Raw genomic sequence first — 19,381 nt, 5'->3', positions numbered from 1 at the left:
ACAGATAAGATTTTGGCTGGATATTGTGTTATTGTGTTATTGTCGTCAGGTCGCACGCATATGACGATATACAACAACACATAGGAAAGAGTAGGGGCAACTCACTTGGTTAGCAGGCACATATATAGCAAGCAGTAGGGGTAACACGAGGACTGTCTGTCCATGTATCCGGCCATCCTCCTATACTTTTAGACTTTCATATGCATGTTGCCTGTTTACAAAACAAATACAGATACAGATGGAGATAACATAGGTATATACGGTGGTATGGGTATACTAGACAGTGAGAACTATGCAGCTGTTTCACTAGAATTGTTGTGTTCCCTGCACGTAGTCTAGATCCCATCTACTTACTTTGTCAAACCAATCTTTCCGATGAGAGAAGCAATGATTTATATAAACTTTGAGATGCACTATGAACTATATAGCTCGCTAGCAATTCAACGTTTCCCCCACGTTCTAGTCTTAATACTCCTTTTTCTTTATTCTTTATTCTTTTCTTTCTTTTGTTTTGCTTTAGTCTATTTTCCGGTCCTATGTAAGGTCCTTTTTTTTTCTCATTCCTTCTGAATTCCGGGCGGATGAATACGGATGATTCCTGCTCTACTTCCTCTTTTCCACCGCGTAGCGGATCGTCGCAAATTTAGTCACGATTAAAATTGACGAGGGGCCATGTGGAAGGAGGAATTAACAACGAATGGTGATTCGCCTAATAGATTCCCATGAATTTCGTGTGTGCAAGAACGGTACCTTATATGCTCAAGTATATAGCATTTCATAAACACGGCAAACATGTGTCCTTCCCCCTCTTCTTCGTCTTATCCAAAGCTAACATCCTCTATCGGGCTGCAACTGACGAGCCAAAGGAAGCTCGACATTCCAGAGGCCTCCCTCCTCCTTGGCTCCTTGCTGACGACGGCTGACGTATAATCGGCTCCGTATGTTACACCGGCCGTAGATAGTCCGATGATCCGAAGATGATGACGCGGACTCGCTCGTAGTCGACTATCCTCCAATCAACTTCGCAGGCCTGGGGCTGAAGAGTATGTATAACAGCTTTCTAAGCTTTCCAAGTCCGGTTGAAGAGCTGTTGCGTGTCCACTCCCGGCACTGGCACCAGTACTGCTCAGCGGCTCGCCCGTTCGCGTACACATGCTCGTCATACACCTCGAATACCGACACAGGGGGCGGCACGTGGGGGCAGCAGCTCGCGCTCAAGCCATAGGCGACCGATTTTGATCAGACCGATCGTGTAACACCAACATGGCTGCTGTTCTATGCCATTGCGCACGCCGGACTTTCGGGCCGTATGGGTTCCGTGTTTGGTCCCTTCGCTCGCCGGCCCGTCTGTTTCCGTCATCATCATCATTTGGCTTATATCCTCTCGTTCTCCTAGTGCGTGGTTCCAGTGAGAGCATGGCTGCCTCGTGTCGTGCGTGGCCCTTCCTTGGGCTTGATAGTCTTCGTAATTGGCGTTCTGTCTCAGACTTGACTCCTGGTCCCTTTGTTGACCTAATTCGTCGTCACGAGCTGCCCGGCTTGCCCAGCTTGGCCTGGCCTGGTCTGGTTGACTGATCCGCTTCTTCCCCATCCATCTCCTGTTCTGAATCCGATGTAATGTCCCATCAACCAAAAACTCCCAGCACCCCTCACTTAGCAAGCGGATTAGCATGTACCGTCACCCGCTCAATCTTTACTGCATCCTTAATCCGATTCTTCTTATCGACCTCGAGTCCCTCCAGCTTCGCCAGGGTAGCCATGCTGTCGTCCCCAATTAGCTTGCCAAACACCGTGTTGAGGCCGTCCAGATGGGGCGCCTTATCGAACAGCACGAAGAACTGCGACCCGTTCGTGTTGGGTCCCTTGTTGGCCATGCTGACAATGCCACGCTCGTTGTGTTTTAAGGTAGGTCGGATCTCGTCTTCGAAGGTCGGGCCGTAAATGGATCGCCCGCCTTTGGGGTTCTCGGGTGGGTTGGGGTGGGCGGGCGCGCCGGTTTGGACCATGAAGGAGGGGATCATGCGGTGGAAGGGAGAAGCGTTGTAGTAGCCAGAGGCGCAGAGGGCTAGGAAGTTCTGGTTGTAAAAGTAGAATGTTAGTGCGCTGTGTTTGGTGGAGAGGGAAGAAGGGACGTACCTCTGCTGTTTTGGGGACGCTTTCGCAGAAGATCTCGATCTTGAGATCGCCGAGGGTTGTGTGGAGTGTTACGGACATCTTGGCGGGTTTATTTCTGTCTGTACTTCGGTTCAATGGTGTTGATCAGTTCGCGACTTGAAGTTTTGTTTAGGTCGTGACGGGATGTTTGGTCAGTGGATCTCCAAATGTGACGTGCAGTTGGTACCTCGAGATGAAACTGCCCGCGGCAGCATCTTGGCATTTGATGTGCGGCACCAAAAGCCTGCCGGTGCCAACGTTGCCGCTGTCGTTGGGCGGTTGCCTTGGGGGGGGGGGGGGGGGGGGGGGGGGGGCTGATGCGATGATGCCGCTAGGGGCTGGACCTGAACAGAAAGGGCCGGGATCTGTGATTTGATCTGATTGGATGCGCATGCAGATGGAAGCTTTGACCACACCAGCCCTATCGGCCGCCCCCTCTTCCCCTCTCCCGCCAGGCCCCCTTGGCCCTTGCTTGCCATGCCGCTGTGCTGTGCTTAATGGAAGTGTCCGAGCTGGGAGTTTTGTCAATGCCTAGAGGTCAATCTCCCTTCTGTTGTTTTAGGCTTTGATAGATGGAAAGTCTTTCATGGAATAATGTCTCAAATGGGAATACTGTATTGAAAGCGTAAAGGGATCAAGCCATGTCAGGCACCAAACTGAAACGGCCCGAGCTGATGGGCTGGTCTGATAAGTAATGACGGTGGAATTTCCCGCATTGTGGATTACTGAGTTCAAGTGGAAGTTGGAGGTTGGAAGTCGAATGAAGAATAAGTGGAAAGTTCCAAGTTGGAGATGTCAAAATCCGGCTTGACCGAGTGAGGAACTGGGTTGAGGTACTGGGATGAGGGTTGTGGATATTATCTTGCAAGTACAGTATAGAGGTTTCTAGCTTCTATTTTCGATTATGAAAAGAGTTTGAAATTACAATTCATCGTGTCTTGTCTCTTGTAAGGCTCTGAAACCAAATGATTGCTGCTGTCAGCTCAACTTCTACTTCTCCACTTTAACCGTCCATCCCGCCTCCACCCTGGGCCACCAAGAAGCTGAAGGATGCTAGCGACCTGGCGCTGTAACAGTGCAGCCTTGCACCTGCGCGTGTTAGCGACCGCCATCCCCGATTCCATCCCCGTTCCCCACCGCCTACAAGGGAGGGGAGACCTTGGGGATAACCCTTGGTGACGCTCCGAGAACCAGGAACAAGACCGGGCTCTTCAGCTTCCCTTTTTCCTCTCCTCAGATCCACCTGTACTCCTGGTCCTAGCGGGCTCAGCGGCTCTTGACTTTGTACACTACCTTTTTAACTTTGAAGTACTCCAAGCTCGCGAAGCTCTCCCGTCTTCTTGTAGCTGCCGCCGCGACTGTCCTTGGCGCCTGCCGGCCTCGCATCTTGTCACACCTATCTAGAGTACTGCTTTACGCCGGGACTTCAACTCAGTCATCAAAAGCTGACATCAACCACTGGCACTGGTCCCGACTCGACAGCAGCCATCTGACGTGGTGTCTTCCTTGCTGTTCCGATAGCTCTGCGAGGACTACGACCTCCTGCCGCGATTGGCCCCTCCAGATACCGTCGACGCGGACAAGGCGACCCCGTCTCTGAAGCTGACTATCGATCCCGTCTTGGAGCTCTCTCTCACTCCCGTCTTGACCTTGACGTTCCCCTTGAACCGCAACCTTCGGTCACTGACGACGACTTCCTTTTGGCCCCCAACCCGGCCGGACAACAAAGGATTGCCGCGCCCCAACTTGAGGAAACGCTGCGCCAACAACGGCTGTTGTGTGCGAACCGTACCACTTGCTTCTCCATTCGAACTGCTTCCTATAGCCCAGGTCTAGGCTTGCGGTCAACAAACACAGTCGGGTGTAGCATTCACCTTCCGCCATCCGCTCACCAACCAAACTTCCACTTTTCGAGGAACGTTGGTATTCGTTCAACCAGTCCGGTTCTGTTCGTCTCACCAATTCCACGACGCCTCATCTGCCTTGCCCCAGCATAACCGACAACATTGCCTACCCACGGCTGCACCACAGCGACGACGCGCATCCATTGCGACCTTCAGTTTGCCTGCCTGCGATAACTCCGAATGGGATGCAGTAACCCTGCAAGTGAACCCCAGTCTTATCGATACAAACATTCGCGATCGCCAGGGGCCCAGAGGCGACCTTCGTTTCCAAGCGCTGCTCGTACCGCCGCACCGAGCCCCTCATTCACCTCGGGACCGACGTCCACCCCATCGACTTTCCAGCTGTGACACGGCGAGGCCGGTCTTTGTAATACGTTCATGATCGAAACAGACCGCTCCAGTCACCATCTTCGACCATAATCCCACTGTCAACGCTACGAAACCTCTCCGCACGACTTTGCGCCCGGCGCTAACGGCAAAATGAATGGATTAATTGCACAATACGCCCCGGCCACAGTGAGGATATCGGGGCCACCCAACAGCAGCTTCCTCGTGGGCTACCCCGGTATCTCTGCCACGTTGGTAGGTTCTCTTCTCTTTCCTGTTGACGTCGCCCATGCTGACTTGTGTTTTCATAGCCAAGAATAGTAGGTAAAGTCGAGATCCGACCAAGCGCCGGCTTTTCCGCCCCCGTCAGCGTATCCATGGTGCGCATTTGCCTCCAGCGACGAGAAACCATACACCCTGCTGCCGAGAACATGGCGAAACGACATCTCGGCACACCGCGACGCGAAACCGTAGACCTGGTGGGCAAAGAGGTGCTACTATTCCGATGTGTGTCAGGGAAAGAGGCGGAGAGCGTAATAGCCATGGACCTGCCGTTCCAAATATTTATACCCTATGGCCGAGGAGGAGAGGAAATAAATCGTCGAATTCCGCCTGCGAGCTTGCAACTGCCCAGCCGAATTGCCGAAACCTACTACGAGCTCGTGGTTACCGTCCAACAAGGCCAGAGCACACAAAACAGATACACCTTCCCCATACCAATACAGCGATACGATACCCTTTCGACATTTGGAATGTACAACCGACCCGAAAGCAAGGTTGTAACGGCGGATAGCATCGTGACCTTGGGTATCTCACTACCAAAATGGAGTTACGGGCCACTAGATCCAATAACAGTGTTTATCAAGCTGGCGCCAAATCCGGACATGATGAGTAAGGCAAAAAAGGTTACGATAAATAAGATAACGTTGGCCATTGAGGAGGAGATCACGTTCAATCCCGAGGGCGACGAACCAACCAAGAAAATCAACAAGATCGCAAAGCACACGCAACCAGTAGGGGCCAAGTTGACCGAGACGGGCTATGTCACAAACCTGGGGCTTGTCTTTCCCGCGCGAGATCTGCGAGACCCCGACGGCATCATCAAGCGCGGGAAGCCCGGGTTTCCCATGTACGAAGTTACCAGCTTTTCAACGTCATCGACCCTTTACAAAATCGAGTTCTTTTTGAGTATAAAAGTGAGTTGAGCAACTAAACCATCAGATAGATCGGTCACTTATATGTTCCAACAGGCACACATGAACTCTGCAAGGGACATCACTCTACGACAACCGATTGTTATCTGCCCAATGGACCAGCAAGCGTGTAGGGATGAGATGGATGCGATTGAGCAAGCAGCAAAGGATGCGTCCAAGGTCGACCCAAACAATCCGATGCTGCCGGACCGAGTCATTGTCCGGTCAAATGAGCGAGACGCGATACGGCATTTGGGGCTATGCGAAGTAGGAGGAGTGAAGAAGATATTGATCGAGTGAATCAATAACTTGTCAACCGACAACAGGCATATTGTTGATGCGATAGACATAGTTCTGTCAGCTGCTTCCCGGCTCTGGTTTACAACACGTTCCAGCGAGGAGAAAGGAGGCCGCCCCCGACAAACAGAGGAAGCTTGTGGGGTCGAACAATCAACGTGGCGTAGAAAGGAGATTTGAGACACAGGTTTAGCATGCTATACGGCCGTGTGACCTTGGCTATGGTAAATGGCCTGCCAGTGTCGGGTACTATCAAACATGTGGTGGCCGTTGTTCCAGGAAATCATCGTCGGTCCGCGGCAACTCTGCGGGCGGGATCTCGGCAGACTACGAAGTGCTGTCGACAGGTCTTTGAGTCTATACAAGCGACAGAACTTCTTATCGATACATATTTCGCTGACTGGCTGGTTTCAAATGGCGCAAACTTGGACGGGTGGTTGTATTCAGACGATCTTTCACTATGTTGGTAGGGGAAACTCAGACGGGTGGTTCCGCGGCGTTTTTGGTGACATCTTGCCCCCGGGGATGGACTAGGGCTATTTGGGATGATGACTTAATAGGAGGATATACCGGGGCTAAAAAAGCAGGTCAATAAAGGAGCAAAGACCGTGATGACTAGGGCTCATTTTTTTGATGCTTGGTATAAAGTAGGAACACGACGGCGGCATCGTTCTGGAGGAATGTATGAGTGTTCTGATGGATCAACGAGGCTGTGAAAGAGGTCATATTGGGAGCAGATGTATGTGTACGTTTATTAGTTCCAGAGAAACGATGGCAAACTAGCCAGTCAGTTCCGGAAACATTTTGATGTTCGTTGTCGAAGGTGTTCAGGTACCTAGCGGAATGAAGAAGGTTAATGAGTCAAAACAAATACCTTGAAGATGACATCACAGAAGCTTTCTGGTGGATCCGCGACCATACGGACAACAAAAAGGAAGTTCAGTGACCACTGCAGCAAGAAAGCCATAAGTGGTCAAAGGGGAAAGCAGCATAAAAAAAGATATTTTGCGTTGACAAGGACGAGATTCGAACTCGCGAGGTTTCCCATTGCGGTTTCAAGTTAATCAGAAGATAACCTAAACACAACGCCTTAACCACTCGGCCACCTTGCCTAGTGAGCTTGTTGGAATTATAGGATCTTTTTAGCTCCTAAGTAGCACAAAGCGGGGAGCAACACAGTATGGAGTAGGCACGGCAAGTTTCACAAGTCACTCAACTAGCGGGTCCACTTTCTTTTTCGACTTCATGCAAGTGCAGAACTTCACTTCCACTTGTTGTGACATTCTCATTCAAAACCTCCTCACTTTCACACTGCAACACATTGCCGGGAAATTTCACCAACTCGAAAATTAATTGGAGAACTTGGACCATCCGACCAAACAACTAATCGTCTCACACAAGCAACCACACAACCACTGCCCAAGATGCCACTTGACGACGACCTCGAGGATAACCCCTCCCTCGCACCTCCTCCCGCAACCACCAACTCGACCAGCGACCCTTCAACGACCATGGAAGAAGACATCGAGGAAGCCGAAGACGCTGCCACAGCCGACTTCCGCCTCTTCGCCAGCACTTACTCTAAAACCAAAAACATCTCGGCGCAAACCATCCGCAAAGGCGAGAAGGATTTCGAGTCGCACGGCACGCGCGCGCAGCAATCTGCGCTGGACGCTAGTCGCGAGGCCATGCGCGACGTTTTGAGCTACACGCGCGTGCATCATACTGCCAAAACGGGGGGTTGGTGTCGGGGGTGGATTTTTCCGGATTGGTGGAGGGAGTGGCCGGAGGATTGGGAGGAGATGAAGGTGAAGGAGGCGGAGGAGAAGCGGAAGGAGGGGAAGCAGGATGGGGATGACAAAGAGGAGAGGAAGACACTGCCGCCGCCCCCGCCGCCGTTGCATGTGCGCGATCGCGTGGTTATACTGGAACATTCCAATGTTGCTACCCAGACTTTGGGAAGGGCGGTTACCGGATTGCCCAAGGATAGGCCGGCTCGGGGAAGGGAGTGGTTACTCCCCGAAGAGGCGCTGTACCTGGTGGAGAGAGGAAGTTTGGATCTGTGGTGGCCCACGAGGGGGATTGAAGAGATCTTTCCTGCTGATGGGTCGGTGCCTACTACGACTACTGCTCTACCCAAGGAGGACGGCGGACAGCAAGATGATGACGACGAAGAGGATGATGATGACGACGAGTACAAATACGGCTTCCCACTTTCCCTCCAAGCAGCCTACGCCCTGCTCATCGGCGAAGACGGAGAAAGAGGCAAAGTCAGCTTGCAAAAGTTCCAGGTCTTCAGCAACCTGAAGCGAGCGGGTTACAACGTCATTCGCGCGCCGAGCAACCCTCTTCCTGTCCAGGAGGACAACACTCAACTCGCAACAGCGCAGGCGAAGCCGAAATCGGTCACAGAATGGCTCATCTCCTGTCTTCCCCAGTCGAAATCCTCTTCCCCGGGCGACCCTCCTCCCTACGGCCCTCTCGTCCCGCCTGGCCTATACAGGTCTTACAACACAATCTATAACCACCTCTCTCTCCGGCCTGCTCCCAACCAGCAACTCCCTTCTTCGACCCCTTCCCCGCCAACCACCTCACCCTCCAGTACCTCCCGCGAGAACGACACACCCTTCAAAATCCACTACCACATCTACAAAGCCTCCACAAAATTCGTTCGCACCCGCCCCCCGCCCCCCGATTTTTATCTAAGCGTAATCGATGCCCAGCAAACCTCCGTCCCTTCTTTCTCCGAAATCTCCAACCTCCTGGCCTCAGCGCCCGCCGACTTGCCCAAGACCGAATGGCTTACCGGCGGCCCTGGTCGTCTTTATGCTCGCCTGAAGCATGGATACAGGAATGTGTTGCTGGCGGTTAACGATCACGGGGTGATTAATTATATGAGATTTGCTGAGGGCGGTTTCAGGAAAGAGGAGCTGTTTAGGGGTTTTGATGCGAGGATTAGTCCTGGGCCGAAGAGGGGTGGGGGTGGAGGAAGGGGAGGTGCGAGAGGAGGGAAGTTTTCTGGGAATAATGGTAGGGGGAGGAGAGGACGCGGAGGTGGAAGGGGTGGTGGAAGGGGTGGAAGGGGAGGTAGAGGAAGGGGGAATTAGGCGAACTAGGGGACGTACATGGCGTTGAACTGGGAAAGATAGGTGGATGATTGAGGGAAATTTGAAGGAGGCCGAAATAGAGCCGCTGGCCCCAAGGCGGTGTATCATATACATATAAGGACGATACCCAAGTAAGATAGACAAAACATTAGAAGAAAAGCTCGAACGACTGTGCATGTTGCCAAATCAATCCTTGAGACTCATGGCGAAGACTCGATACATCTTGTTGTTGTTGTTGTTGTTGTTGTTGTTGTTGTCCAGAACAAACTTGCCAGAGGCTTACAAACAAATAGGCTTCACATCCGCAGTTCATCGAGGAGTATGATCTCACGAAGCTTGAAACCATATGATATCGCACGATCTCATTACTGATCTATCAAGCATTTCTGACTTTTTGACCCGTCAGAAACTCCACGAAATGCTATCCGCTTATCAGACTACCCAGCCACCTTCCCCTCTCATTCTCCCCGTCGTGGTTTCCCCCCTTTTTCAGCACCCCATAATCTGAGCCGAACGCAAAGAAATGAACCATAGCCATAACCAATACATTTACTATAAACATACAATGAAACTTTTGAAACCTGGACGAAGTTGACGCAAACGAAATGATGCAATGCAAGCGCCTGACCTAACCTGACCACAGCCCAACCCCCCCCCCCCCCCCCCCCCCCCCCCCCCCCCCCCCGCCAAACTTTTAGATGAAAAACGCTGCCTAGTAAACCTGTGTCAATGATGAGATATAGGAAATGCAAAACAAAACGCGAATATGAAACGGGTATAACTGCGCAACTCTCAAGGCAAAAAGAAACCGTGAAATGTGAAACGTAGAAGTCCAGATGAAAAGCAACCACCAACCGGCCAACGAAACCGATAATCAACGAAAGAAGAAGAGAGAAAAAGAAAAGACAGGAGGAAGGGATATACTACCTGACCAATACTACTACCTATCTATGTTAGTGCCGCTGATCAATGTTTTTCCTCCTCTTTTTTTCCTTTTTTTTTTCTTTCTTTTTTTCCCCTTTGAATGACCATAAAAACTTGAAACGATGCTGTGGTGTAAGTACCCGAAAACCCCAACGACTTTCTCAATGTTGTGCAGTTGACAACTAGCCATCCGCAACAACTTTGAAAAACCTATAAACTGGTGTTATCGGTGGTGCTCGTAACCTTGCACTCGCAGTTTGGTGAAGTGGGTTGAGATTGGGCTTCCACTTGCCAGCAGGCTTCTCCTTCTCGTGAGCAACGGAGGAAACCACGAGCTTGGTCGATCGACTCAGGACTGCGTCTTGCCCCAGTAAAGCCGAGACAGCGTCGTTGACCCAAACTTCCTCTCCGTGCTCGTATGCATCGTATCGATGCTTGTTGAAGCGTTGAAGCAGCATTTTCAGCCGACGAAGCGAATCTCCCCCTCTTAACCCCCTCTTTTAAACCTCTTATCCTCCACAATGCCATCCTCTGATTTTTTCTTCTTCCATGTATGCATTCCACACTCCAGCTCTTTCCTTAAAAGAAAAAGCTGAAGTTCTTGATATTCTCAACAAAACTCGCTCATCCAACTCCAAGCCCACGTTTCAGTCCTCTCCAAGCTCTTGCTTCTTAGCCTCCCTCTCCCGCAAGAAGAAAGAGAGTCCGTCGAAAGAGTCGCTCGAGAAAAGTCCGCTCGAAAGAGTGTCTCCCACAAAAAAACATAGAGAGAGACCCGAAAACCCGCTTTCAGAGGACCGTTCCTCACTTAGCCCCCTAAAAAAAGCTAGGCTTAGTCAAAACCCGATACTCCACATAATCCTCCCCATCGATATTGATGATCGTTCCCTGGGACACAAGCTTGCCCTCAAACGGACCCGACGACTTGCGCTCATACTTGATGCCCGCATAGATCTTAGCATCGTTGACACCAGTAATGGTCTCGCCGGCCGCCTGCGAGAACTTGATCCTGTTGGCCTCCTGCGCGGCCCAGACCCGGTTCAGGCGCTGAATGTTATCGTCGAACAAGGATTTGCGGTCTGAGCCTGAGCCTACGCCTCCGTTGTTGTGGTGGGGGCCACCGTTGTGAGGACCGCCGTTGTGAGGACCTTGAGGGTACTGCAAGCCTGTGTGGCCGGGCGGGAAGGAGGTAGGGGTGCCGTTACGAGAAGGAGCGGCAGACGCTGCGCGTGAGGAGGGTCTTCCGCCGCTGCCGCTCGGGGGAGCCATGGGGATGAGGTGTGGATGCTGTGGATTATGGATTAAGTTGGGAGGGGGGTGCATGGGATAAGGCTGGATGGTCGGGGTTTGGAAGCCGCGGTTGGCAGCGCGTTGGTCGGCGCGCATCTGGCTGGCTTCGACGCGGGCGATCTCGCGCTGGGCGATGCTGTTGGTGCGTTCCAGGCGGTCGACCACGGCTTGTGTCTGTTGAGGAGCAGAACCGCGATTAGCGGCGCGGAACTGGACGTCCGGGAGCGAGTGGCGAGGGGCGCGGGTGCTCTGGCGGATGGGGCGGAAGTTAGCAGACTCGTGCTGTTGAGGCGGCGGGACGCTGGCGGGTCTCGAAATATCCTCCGTCTGGTCGTAGCCACCACCACCATTGGTGTTGCCGTTCATGGCCGCCTGCTCCTGCTGCTGGCGGGTACCCCTCATGGGCAGAGCGGGCGAAGATTCGTCGTCGATGGTCATTGACTCATCCTTGGACAAGCCCTGGGCGTGACGCCTGAGAGCCTCATCAACTGCCAGCTGATCGTTCTTGGCCCTGTCCTCCGGAAGCTCGCCCATATCGATCATGCGTTGACGGACACGCACGTACTCCTTGATCTGCGGGCGGCTCATGCCCTGCAGGTGATCGAGAAAGTCAACGTCCTCCCACTGGCACCAGATCTGACCGGCGCCCAGCGGGAAGTTTCCACCGACCTCCTTACCGTCGGGGCTTTGGTTGACAATCTTGCACCGGAAGTTCTCGTTCTGGGCCAAGATGCCCTGGACAGCGTGCCGGTCCTTCCTGTTAGCTGAACTAGAGTGTTTCCAGGTGCCGACCACAACTCGCGATGGACGACCACTAATGTCGACGGCGTTGAGAACATCTTCGATAGGTGCAGCGCTAATGACCTTGCGTCTCTTGGGCTCGGGCTTGGTGATGACGTGATCTGGAATATCAGGACCGTACGCGATAGCGGGGATGGCGTTAGTCTCAGGCGGGGGGTTGGCTTTCACTCTCTCTATAGCCTGCTGAACAGCGCCGAGCAACGTCTCCTTCGAATTGACGTCCGGGAGGTTGGCCTGCATCTGCTCGTACCGGACCTTGACGTACTCCTTAACCTGAAAGTGATCAAGGTTGACCAGGTGAGGATCGAAGACGATCTTGTCAAAAGTAACCCAGCTACCGCCAGGACCAGGCGGGAGTGGATAGCGGTGAATGAGGCTACGGCCGTCCCTGGAAACGGTCTCAATCTTGGTGCGCAACCTGTCCCTGACATCGATGAAGCCTATGACTGAGTGGGCGTCCCTCTTGTCCTCCGCAATTGAGTCCCTCCAGTAGCCGAGCTTGACACTCTTGACATTGCCGACTCCATGCGTCTTCTTCGGTCCAGGACCCTGGCGTTTGCGTGGCTTCCACTCCTCGGCCGCCGGGGACGCGGAGATATCGTCTCTAACGTTCTCGCCGGTACTCACTCGCTTGCGCTTGGAACTGAGCACGACCAGCCTGCGCGGCTTCCCCTCGCTGTCCGCCATCTCGACATCCTCCTGGTCAGCTGGCGCGGGTGACTCGACGGCGCGTGCGTTGTTGACCACTATCTCATCCTCAGCGCCAACAGGCGGCTCAGAGGAACGGCTGACTGTGTCCTCGTAGTGACTCGGGGGTGGGGTGGGGCTCTCGGGAGGGGGTGTGAGATCATTGTTGTCGTCGTCATCAAAGTAGTCGTGAGTTGCCACGGTGTCGGAAGGATTTGCTTCCGCCATGTCGACGTCTTTGGTGGCAGTGTTGTCGTCGGCGCTGTAGAGCGAGTTAGCAAGTTGTTCCTGGTTTGGGATGGGCTTAATATAGTTGTAAAGAGGGCTTGTCTTCAGAAGCCGAGTGAACATCACAGACCAACTGCGAACACGCCTCGACCTGCCCATGGTAAAGGTTGCGGTATTGTGATACGATGACAATGCGCCGCGTGAAGGGCCAAAGACAAGAGAAGAAGGTAGCAACTGGGTAAGAGATGTGGATGAAAATAAAGTGAATGGGCAAGCGATGATGACTATGAAGCCTTTGAGTTGACACATGTATGAGATGGCCTCAAGAAGGCATTGTGTGACTCTCTTAGGCTGCCATCAACAAGGGAAGGGTCTGACAGCCAACGGCGATTGTGACTACCAACAGGCAGACTTTTGACCGTTTGAGAACCAACCACATGAGTGACATATTTGTCTCTGCTGCCACCAAGTGCGGTAGGACCCTTCCATGCGACCAAAGGAATTCTGAGGCAGAAGTGGGGGAAAAAATGAGGAATGGGTGAGGAAGACAGTAACTTGCCTTGGTGTTTGCAAAGGTGCAAGAACAGTGTTAGCAGCCCTAATTAGATAGTCCATGTTAGCGAAGCTGTATTTGTTGACAGTTGGTAGACCCAACCGTCGACTGTTGTTGGTTGAAGGCGCAAAGGTGCTTGAATTTTGGAGGAGAAGGTCGACTTTGGGAATGACGGAACGGGAAGAAGAGGGTTTGTTGGTACTCTGGGTGGATCTTGGAAAGACCTCGACCGGCAGAGCGAGTTCCAGAGGGAAATCACCAACTCACTTTTCGCTCTCCTCGCCACTGACATTGCCGTCAGTCTCCGCTTGGGAGTTGGCAATTTCAACCTCTGTCAGAGGAGATTCGGCTCGAGGGGACCCGGCAACTGTGCCTTGAGGCTTGACCTCATCCTCAGCATCGCTGTCGCTGTCGACTACGACAATAGGCTCTGACTTTTCTTGGACAGCCATGAACTTGCTTTGCGCCTCCTTCTCGGGCTTGCTTGTGTCCACCATATCCGCCATGATTTGCAGTGTGATGCGTTGTCAGGATGGATGATGGAAGAGGTTGAAGAGCGGCACTTTTGGTTTGGTTGCGAAAAGATATACACCAGTGGTTGCCTTGAGTGACAGGTGAAGGGGAAAAAATCAGTAAACGGCCGGCAACGAAGGACCAGGGTGCCAAGAGATCCGTAAGGTTGATGGTGTTTGTGTGGGAGGCGAGTGTTGAGTGAATGTGCTCCTGTTGGCCGGGTGGCCAGTCTTAAAAAAAAGATGGGATGGAAGGAACGGCAACAAAAGGGTTTAGAAAGCAAGAGAAAGGTGAAGTGAAAGACACACACCGGTAAATGGAGCAAAGTGGATGCCAGCCGGCGCAAAAGTCACGCCAAAGTCGGTAACAGATAGTGTAGGTATAAGTGAAACTCGAGGCAAGGGATGAAACTTGATGAAGGGTCGTTTATTACCTTGTTGCAAAAAAATAGAGACTTTTCCAAGAAGTGGCAACCGATCGTCCTCTTCTCGACAACCTGGAGGACCACCAACAAATACAAACCAACACAACACGAAGCACAGAATGGTACTACTGGAGTCAGAGATAAACCGGGGACGCCAGGGAGGACCCAATCAGCTAGAGTGTTGGTGAGAATGTAGCCAAGGTTGCTAAAAGACCCAGGTTACCTATTGGCTTTGACAAAGCTGAATTGAGCTTGTGTTTTTGTCAAAGCCGGGAAGAGCTAACCAAAGAGCCTGGGATAGTTTGACAGGTTCAACCTGGGATGCAGACTTGTTATGAAGTGCAGTTGTGGACCTTAAAGGTTAACAAGCGGTTCTAGCGGTGTCGCGTGTTCTCGGTGTTGCTTGTTTGTCTTTGTTGCCCAGTACCCAATCGAGAAGTTAAGGGCGGGAGGAAAGGAAGGTTAAAAGCAACTCGACGAGTACGCAGAAGCTTGTGTGGACATGGAGAGAGAAGACTCTTGAAGACCGGACACAGTGTTTCGGTAGTTGCTTAGTAACGCGTCGTCCAATAGTAATGACTTGGAATTCAGCGAGATAAAAGCGAGTTCTGGAGTTAATTAATGGATGCAAGGAGCATGAGCTGTCTTAATTTTACGAGAGAAATGCAGAGATAAGGTGATGATTGGCGAAGAGTTGGCGGTGGGGAAGATAGAAGACAGATGCTAAGTATTGGAAGAGTTGAAAGCCGAAAGGTTACAGGGTCAGAAAAGAGAGAAAAAAAGGAAGAGAATTGCAAAGGTTGGGGAAACAGACCAGGAACATGTCTTTGACAGAAATGCAGAGCGGAAAGAGCGACTTTTGAAATTTGTCAACGTATTGGGGACCTGCGCCGGGAATCCGGGGCTTGAACTAACAGCTGCCCCTTCTGAGCTGGAGCACTGTTGAGCCTATTTCGACCCCCCTGCTATAGGTGCACGCTCCTGCCTGTTAAGTCCCGTCGGTTTTCATATCGAAAGCATCAACCGATCAACAAAGAAACAATTCACACATGAACTGTCATCGAGACCGGATCAAGAACTCCATCTTTGGCAGTTGTTCGTTTGACTCCAAGTTTAGGAGCCTTAAGGACCCATTTCCAACATCAAACTACCAAAAGACCTCCTTCATAGCTGCCAGGAGCATTGGATGAACAAAAGACGGGGATGATGTGGTTGACAACAACTGTGTTCAGCCAATCAGAAGTCAGCGGAGAAGAGTTACTTCCATCACCGCTGTTGTTTGTTAGCCGGCATTAAGTACCCGACCGACATTCACATTCACAGCCCCGGCCGACGCGGTAGGTGCAGCATCGTCGTGCACACCCACTCGAGTCGACGACACTAAATGAGTGAATGGGGCTGTTTTGTGCATCCTAGATCTATTTAGAATCTGTCGTGTCGGGTTTCTGCCTTTTATTACCTACCTACATCTGTACCTGAAGTCCGCTCGGGACTATGGTATGTATGTATGTATGTACTATCACTATGGCTATGTGTTTCGTTGAATGGCTTTTTTGCCCAGGTTGTCCCACTTGGTTAAGGTAGCTCCAAGAAGAGTCTTTGGCTGAGGTAATTAAAGTCCACTTCCACTTAGGATCTGACTGACTGATTGACTGACCGACATGTCAGAGGAAAATGGAACTCGTTACGTGTAGCCTCCTTTGAGATCAGCGAAGCAGCCAAGGCCATTGAGAAAGGCGGGCGGAGATTGCGTCTTTTGCCCGAGCGAAACAACATCTGATTTGTTTAGTGTTGTCGGTAACCAACAGTCACGGCAACCGTGTAGGTTCAGATACCTGAGGTAGGCTCCAGCCCAACATGGCATGAGAGGCAGTTATTGTCTCAAAGTCTTGTGTACATCCGATCATATTGATGATGCCTTATCTCGATACAATCTGACTGTCCATCTCTCTCTCGCTCCAGTGCCGAGCTCTGAAACCACCCACATCAGCGTGGTGCAGGATTCGCCAATCACGTTTTTAACCATCATGGAGTTACACATGTGATTGGCCGTCGAGTCGTTGTGTGTGTCCCATTGCGAATCCTTCACGATCACGACTTGACTGAACCTAACAGAGTTTAATAGACTATTGTGGACTGATGTTGCTTTCGTATCCTCTTCAATCTGTCAGTGAAGATTAGTGCTATAGGTACCGCTAAACATGCACCCAATTATCTGGACCCTTTCACTCACGCCCGATCCGTACTTTCGCTTCTGCTCTCTATCATCTCGACCTACCATCACTGACGATGACACTAAACTAAACATATCCATCCACTCGGAGTTTTTTGTTGAGACGTTGAAGGGCACCCAAAAGCGAGAAACAGCAACTCTTCACGAGACTTCGGCCGATATCGATGTCACTCACGTAACTCTTCTTCGCACAGCTGAAGCGAGTGACATCTGCCTAAGCCACGCTTTGTGTTACATATAACCTGGGACTGAAAGCTCTGTGTGAACCAGAGTACCTTAACTATGTATGTGTGGTCTTTGATCCAGTGTCTACAGCGGACTCAACATAAAAAAATTGAATTGTGTACTCGGGCGTGGCGACATTGACACAGGGGGATAGGAGCCCAACTGAGCTGAACCTGCATTGTTGAACCCGGAATTGGTCTCTGGGTGGTTTGTGAGTAAACAACAAAGTTCAATGAAGGCACACATGTCCAACGTGAACTGCATAGGGCAAAGAAAAGGCATGCATGCTAGAAGAGAGATGGTCGCTTACCCGGCCGTTGGTGGTTGTTACCAGTGTCTCTACCTACCCATGGCGCAGTTTCTTATGTAGCTCGGCTCAGAGCTTGCCGAAAGACAACGCCACATGTACACAAGGGAAGTAAGTCATCATATCAGAAAGAGGTTGGGTGGTATGTCGGTATGTAAATATGTATCCATTTTGAAACGCCGAAACTATAAACAAAAAGGAAAAGAAAAAGAAAACTGATCGTGGTATCTTCTCATGACAGAACATGACTGACGGCTGCTTTATCCTTATCATGCAATGCATCATCTCTTTATAAACTCCCAGGTTCAACCCAACCCATGACCCGAATTTTTTGAGAAACCATAGAAACCCAAAAAGTTTGACAACAACACCCTTTCGTCGCTGTGGTATAGATTCATTAAGATTTCTCTCTCTCGCCATTCTCCTCACTCAACAAAGACGCACAAGGGGTATTTAGTGGTCCCTCTCGGCAACGTACTCCGCAGAGTAGTTCTCGGTCTTCATGTCCGTGAGACCGAGCTCCTCCTCCTCCTCAGCGGTACGCTCATACTCCTCGACCGTCATCTGGTCATCGGGCTGGGACGGGTCGTCAGCCAAGCTCTGGATGTAGGAGCTGGCCATGGGGTCGGTGAGAATGATGGAGAACTCGCGTTCGCCCTTGATGGCGGCGTTGAGGTCGGCGAAGAACTTGTCCCAGCGAGCCTTCTCCTCAGCGGGGAGGGAGTCGCCGGCGTGGACGGCGCCAGGGTTCTCGGCGCCGGTCTGGAAGATCTGGTTGTGGAGGTCGTCGCGGACCTGGGTGAGGAGACCCTCGACCGTGGTGAAGCGGCCGCCGAGGGTGCCAGGGTTGACGGAAAGGTTGAGCTCGGGGCACTCAAGGAAGCAGGACTCGCTCTTGAGAATGTCGCGGGCAAGATCGATCGAGTTCCTGACCTTGATGGTGACCTTCTTGCCCTTCTCGGGAACCTCACCGCCGGTCTTGACGTCGTTGGACTTGTAGCCGCAGTCGTCGCAGGAGGTGTTCATGATGACGACCTGACGGAAGTGGGGGATGTCGACCATCTTCATGTTGGTGGTGCAAGGGTGCATGCAGCCGGGGCAGGTGGCGGGGAAGGCGTAGATAGTGTCGGGAATGATGTCGCCGGTCTCGGTGAGGCCTTCGTTGCTGGTGTCGGTGAGACCGAGAGCCTCATTCTGCTCCTTGGTACGGAGATACTCGCGCTTCTCCCACTTGCCAACACCGTCGCGCATGTCGGGGGTGATGAAGGAGTTACCGGCCGGGTCGTCGACAGAGACACGGAAGGGGAAAGCCTCGCCAGCGAGCATCTTGCGACCCTTGTCGATGATATCCTGAACCTTCTCGGCAACCTCGGGTTGCTGCTCCCTGCGGGCGCCCTGGTTGGACTCGAGATCGTCGATAATGGTGCTCAGAAGACCCTCAACGTTGGTGAGCTGACCGCGGCCAGGGGGAACCTCGACATCCAGCTCAATGAACTTGACAGTGGCGGTATCAGACTTGACAACCTGGCGAGCGAAGTCCTCCATCTGGGTAAGGCGAAGCTCGACGTGGACGCCCTTAAGCTGGAAGGTGCCGGCAGGCTGGATCTCGTTGTTCTGGAAGCCGCACTTGTCGCAGTGGAAGGACATAATGATGATTTCGCGGAAATAGGGAATCTGGGTAAGCATAAGACGTGTCATTCCCTAGGGAGCCATTGTTAGCCAATATCCATAGGGTGCGACTGTTTGCGACAGCTCCCAACTTACGTTCTCGTGGCAGTTCATGCAGAGAGACTCGATCTCCTCAACACCGCGGGGCTGGTCATCCTCGGCCTGGGTCTCCTCGGTGGCGCCGGGAGCGATATCCTCGACCTTCTGGCCGATAGGGGTGAAAGTTTCCTCGGGCATTGTGTGTGTTGGTATGGTACAGTATATTGGTGTGGATTGTCGCAAACGGCCGTTGTGATGGATCAGCAGCTGGTGACTTTTATAGCGACCTAGGAGAAATTTTTGGAGGGGCAACTGGCGATCGGGTATGGCGGGGTATTCTGTCAAGGGGGTGGAGCAAAGTGACATAAGCTTGACCCCGGACGGGCCCAGATTGACCCAGTGAAATGGAGCCACTGCCCAAAGCTTCGGGAACATTCCAGCCTTTGAGGAAGGTTGTTTTTACCAATACGGTATGTAATAAACGGTGGCCCATGCTCTCTATCTCAA

General features: G+C 52.1%; 5 protein-coding genes and 1 non-coding gene across 6 annotated transcripts; 2 read left to right on the top strand and 4 right to left on the bottom strand.

Annotated features, from left to right (window-relative positions):
- Positions 1 to 1,159: 1,159 nt before the first annotated feature.
- On the bottom strand, positions 1,160 to 1,672 carry SMAC4_13834 (uncharacterized protein; the record flags this gene model as incomplete). Its single annotated transcript, XM_003345551.2, has 1 exon — positions 1,160 to 1,672. The coding sequence occupies one exon, from the start codon at positions 1,670 to 1,672 to the stop codon at positions 1,160 to 1,162; it is 513 nt and encodes a 170-aa protein (XP_003345599.2).
- Positions 1,673 to 3,415: 1,743 nt separating this feature from the next.
- Positions 3,416 to 6,838, top strand: SMAC4_06253 (uncharacterized protein). Its single transcript, XM_003345552.2, has 3 exons — positions 3,416 to 4,640; positions 4,697 to 5,581; positions 5,636 to 6,838. Exons 1-3 carry the CDS (start codon positions 4,539 to 4,541, stop codon positions 5,876 to 5,878), a joined length of 1,230 nt encoding a protein of 409 aa, XP_003345600.1. The 5' UTR covers positions 3,416 to 4,538; the 3' UTR covers positions 5,879 to 6,838.
- A 48-nt stretch (positions 6,839 to 6,886) lies between these two features.
- SMAC4_13833 lies at positions 6,887 to 6,987 on the bottom strand. Its single transcript has 2 exons — positions 6,951 to 6,987; positions 6,887 to 6,928 (listed from the first exon to the last, which is right to left on the bottom strand). It is a non-coding gene; the product is annotated as a tRNA-Leu (tRNA).
- Positions 6,988 to 7,299: 312 nt separating this feature from the next.
- On the top strand, positions 7,300 to 8,982 carry SMAC4_06254 (uncharacterized protein; the record flags this gene model as incomplete). Its single annotated transcript, XM_066090422.1, has 1 exon — positions 7,300 to 8,982. One exon carries the CDS (start codon positions 7,300 to 7,302, stop codon positions 8,980 to 8,982), a length of 1,683 nt encoding a protein of 560 aa, XP_065947197.1.
- A 1,604-nt stretch (positions 8,983 to 10,586) lies between these two features.
- Positions 10,587 to 13,061, bottom strand: SMAC4_06255 (uncharacterized protein). Its single transcript, XM_003345554.3, has one exon. It carries the CDS (start codon positions 13,033 to 13,035, stop codon positions 10,723 to 10,725), a length of 2,313 nt encoding a protein of 770 aa, XP_003345602.3. The 5' UTR covers positions 13,036 to 13,061; the 3' UTR covers positions 10,587 to 10,722.
- A 4,559-nt stretch (positions 13,062 to 17,620) lies between these two features.
- On the bottom strand, positions 17,621 to 19,309 carry SMAC4_06257 (uncharacterized protein; the record flags this gene model as incomplete). The annotated part of the gene is made up of 2 exons (XM_003345556.2): positions 17,621 to 18,868; positions 18,932 to 19,309. 2 exons carry the CDS (start codon positions 19,307 to 19,309, stop codon positions 17,621 to 17,623), a joined length of 1,626 nt encoding a protein of 541 aa, XP_003345604.2.
- Positions 19,310 to 19,381: the final 72 nt, after the last annotated feature.

The sequence above is a fragment of the Sordaria macrospora genome, chromosome 5, assembly GCF_033870435.1.
Source record: "Sordaria macrospora chromosome 5, complete sequence".
NCBI lineage: Eukaryota > Fungi > Ascomycota > Sordariomycetes > Sordariales > Sordariaceae > Sordaria > Sordaria macrospora.
The sequence above is the reverse complement of the archived record's forward strand: the minus strand, read 5'-3'. Positions and strand labels throughout refer to the sequence as shown.

What these genes read in the sequence shown, in the direction of transcription:
- SMAC4_06253 (XM_003345552.2), top strand. Translation starts at nt 4,539, where the DNA reads ATGAATGGATTAATTGCACAATACGCCCCGGCCACAGTGAGGATATCG. An exon ending in CCGGTATCTCTGCCACGTTG is followed by an intron (nt 4,641 to 4,696) that starts GTAGGTTCTCTT and finishes GTGTTTTCATAG; the next exon opens with CCAAGAATAGTAGGTAAAGT. An exon ending in AGTTCTTTTTGAGTATAAAA is followed by an intron (nt 5,582 to 5,635) that starts GTGAGTTGAGCA and finishes ATGTTCCAACAG; the next exon opens with GCACACATGAACTCTGCAAG.
- SMAC4_06255 (XM_003345554.3), bottom strand. Translation starts at nt 13,035, where the DNA reads ATGTTCACTCGGCTTCTGAAGACAAGCCCTCTTTACAACTATATTAAG.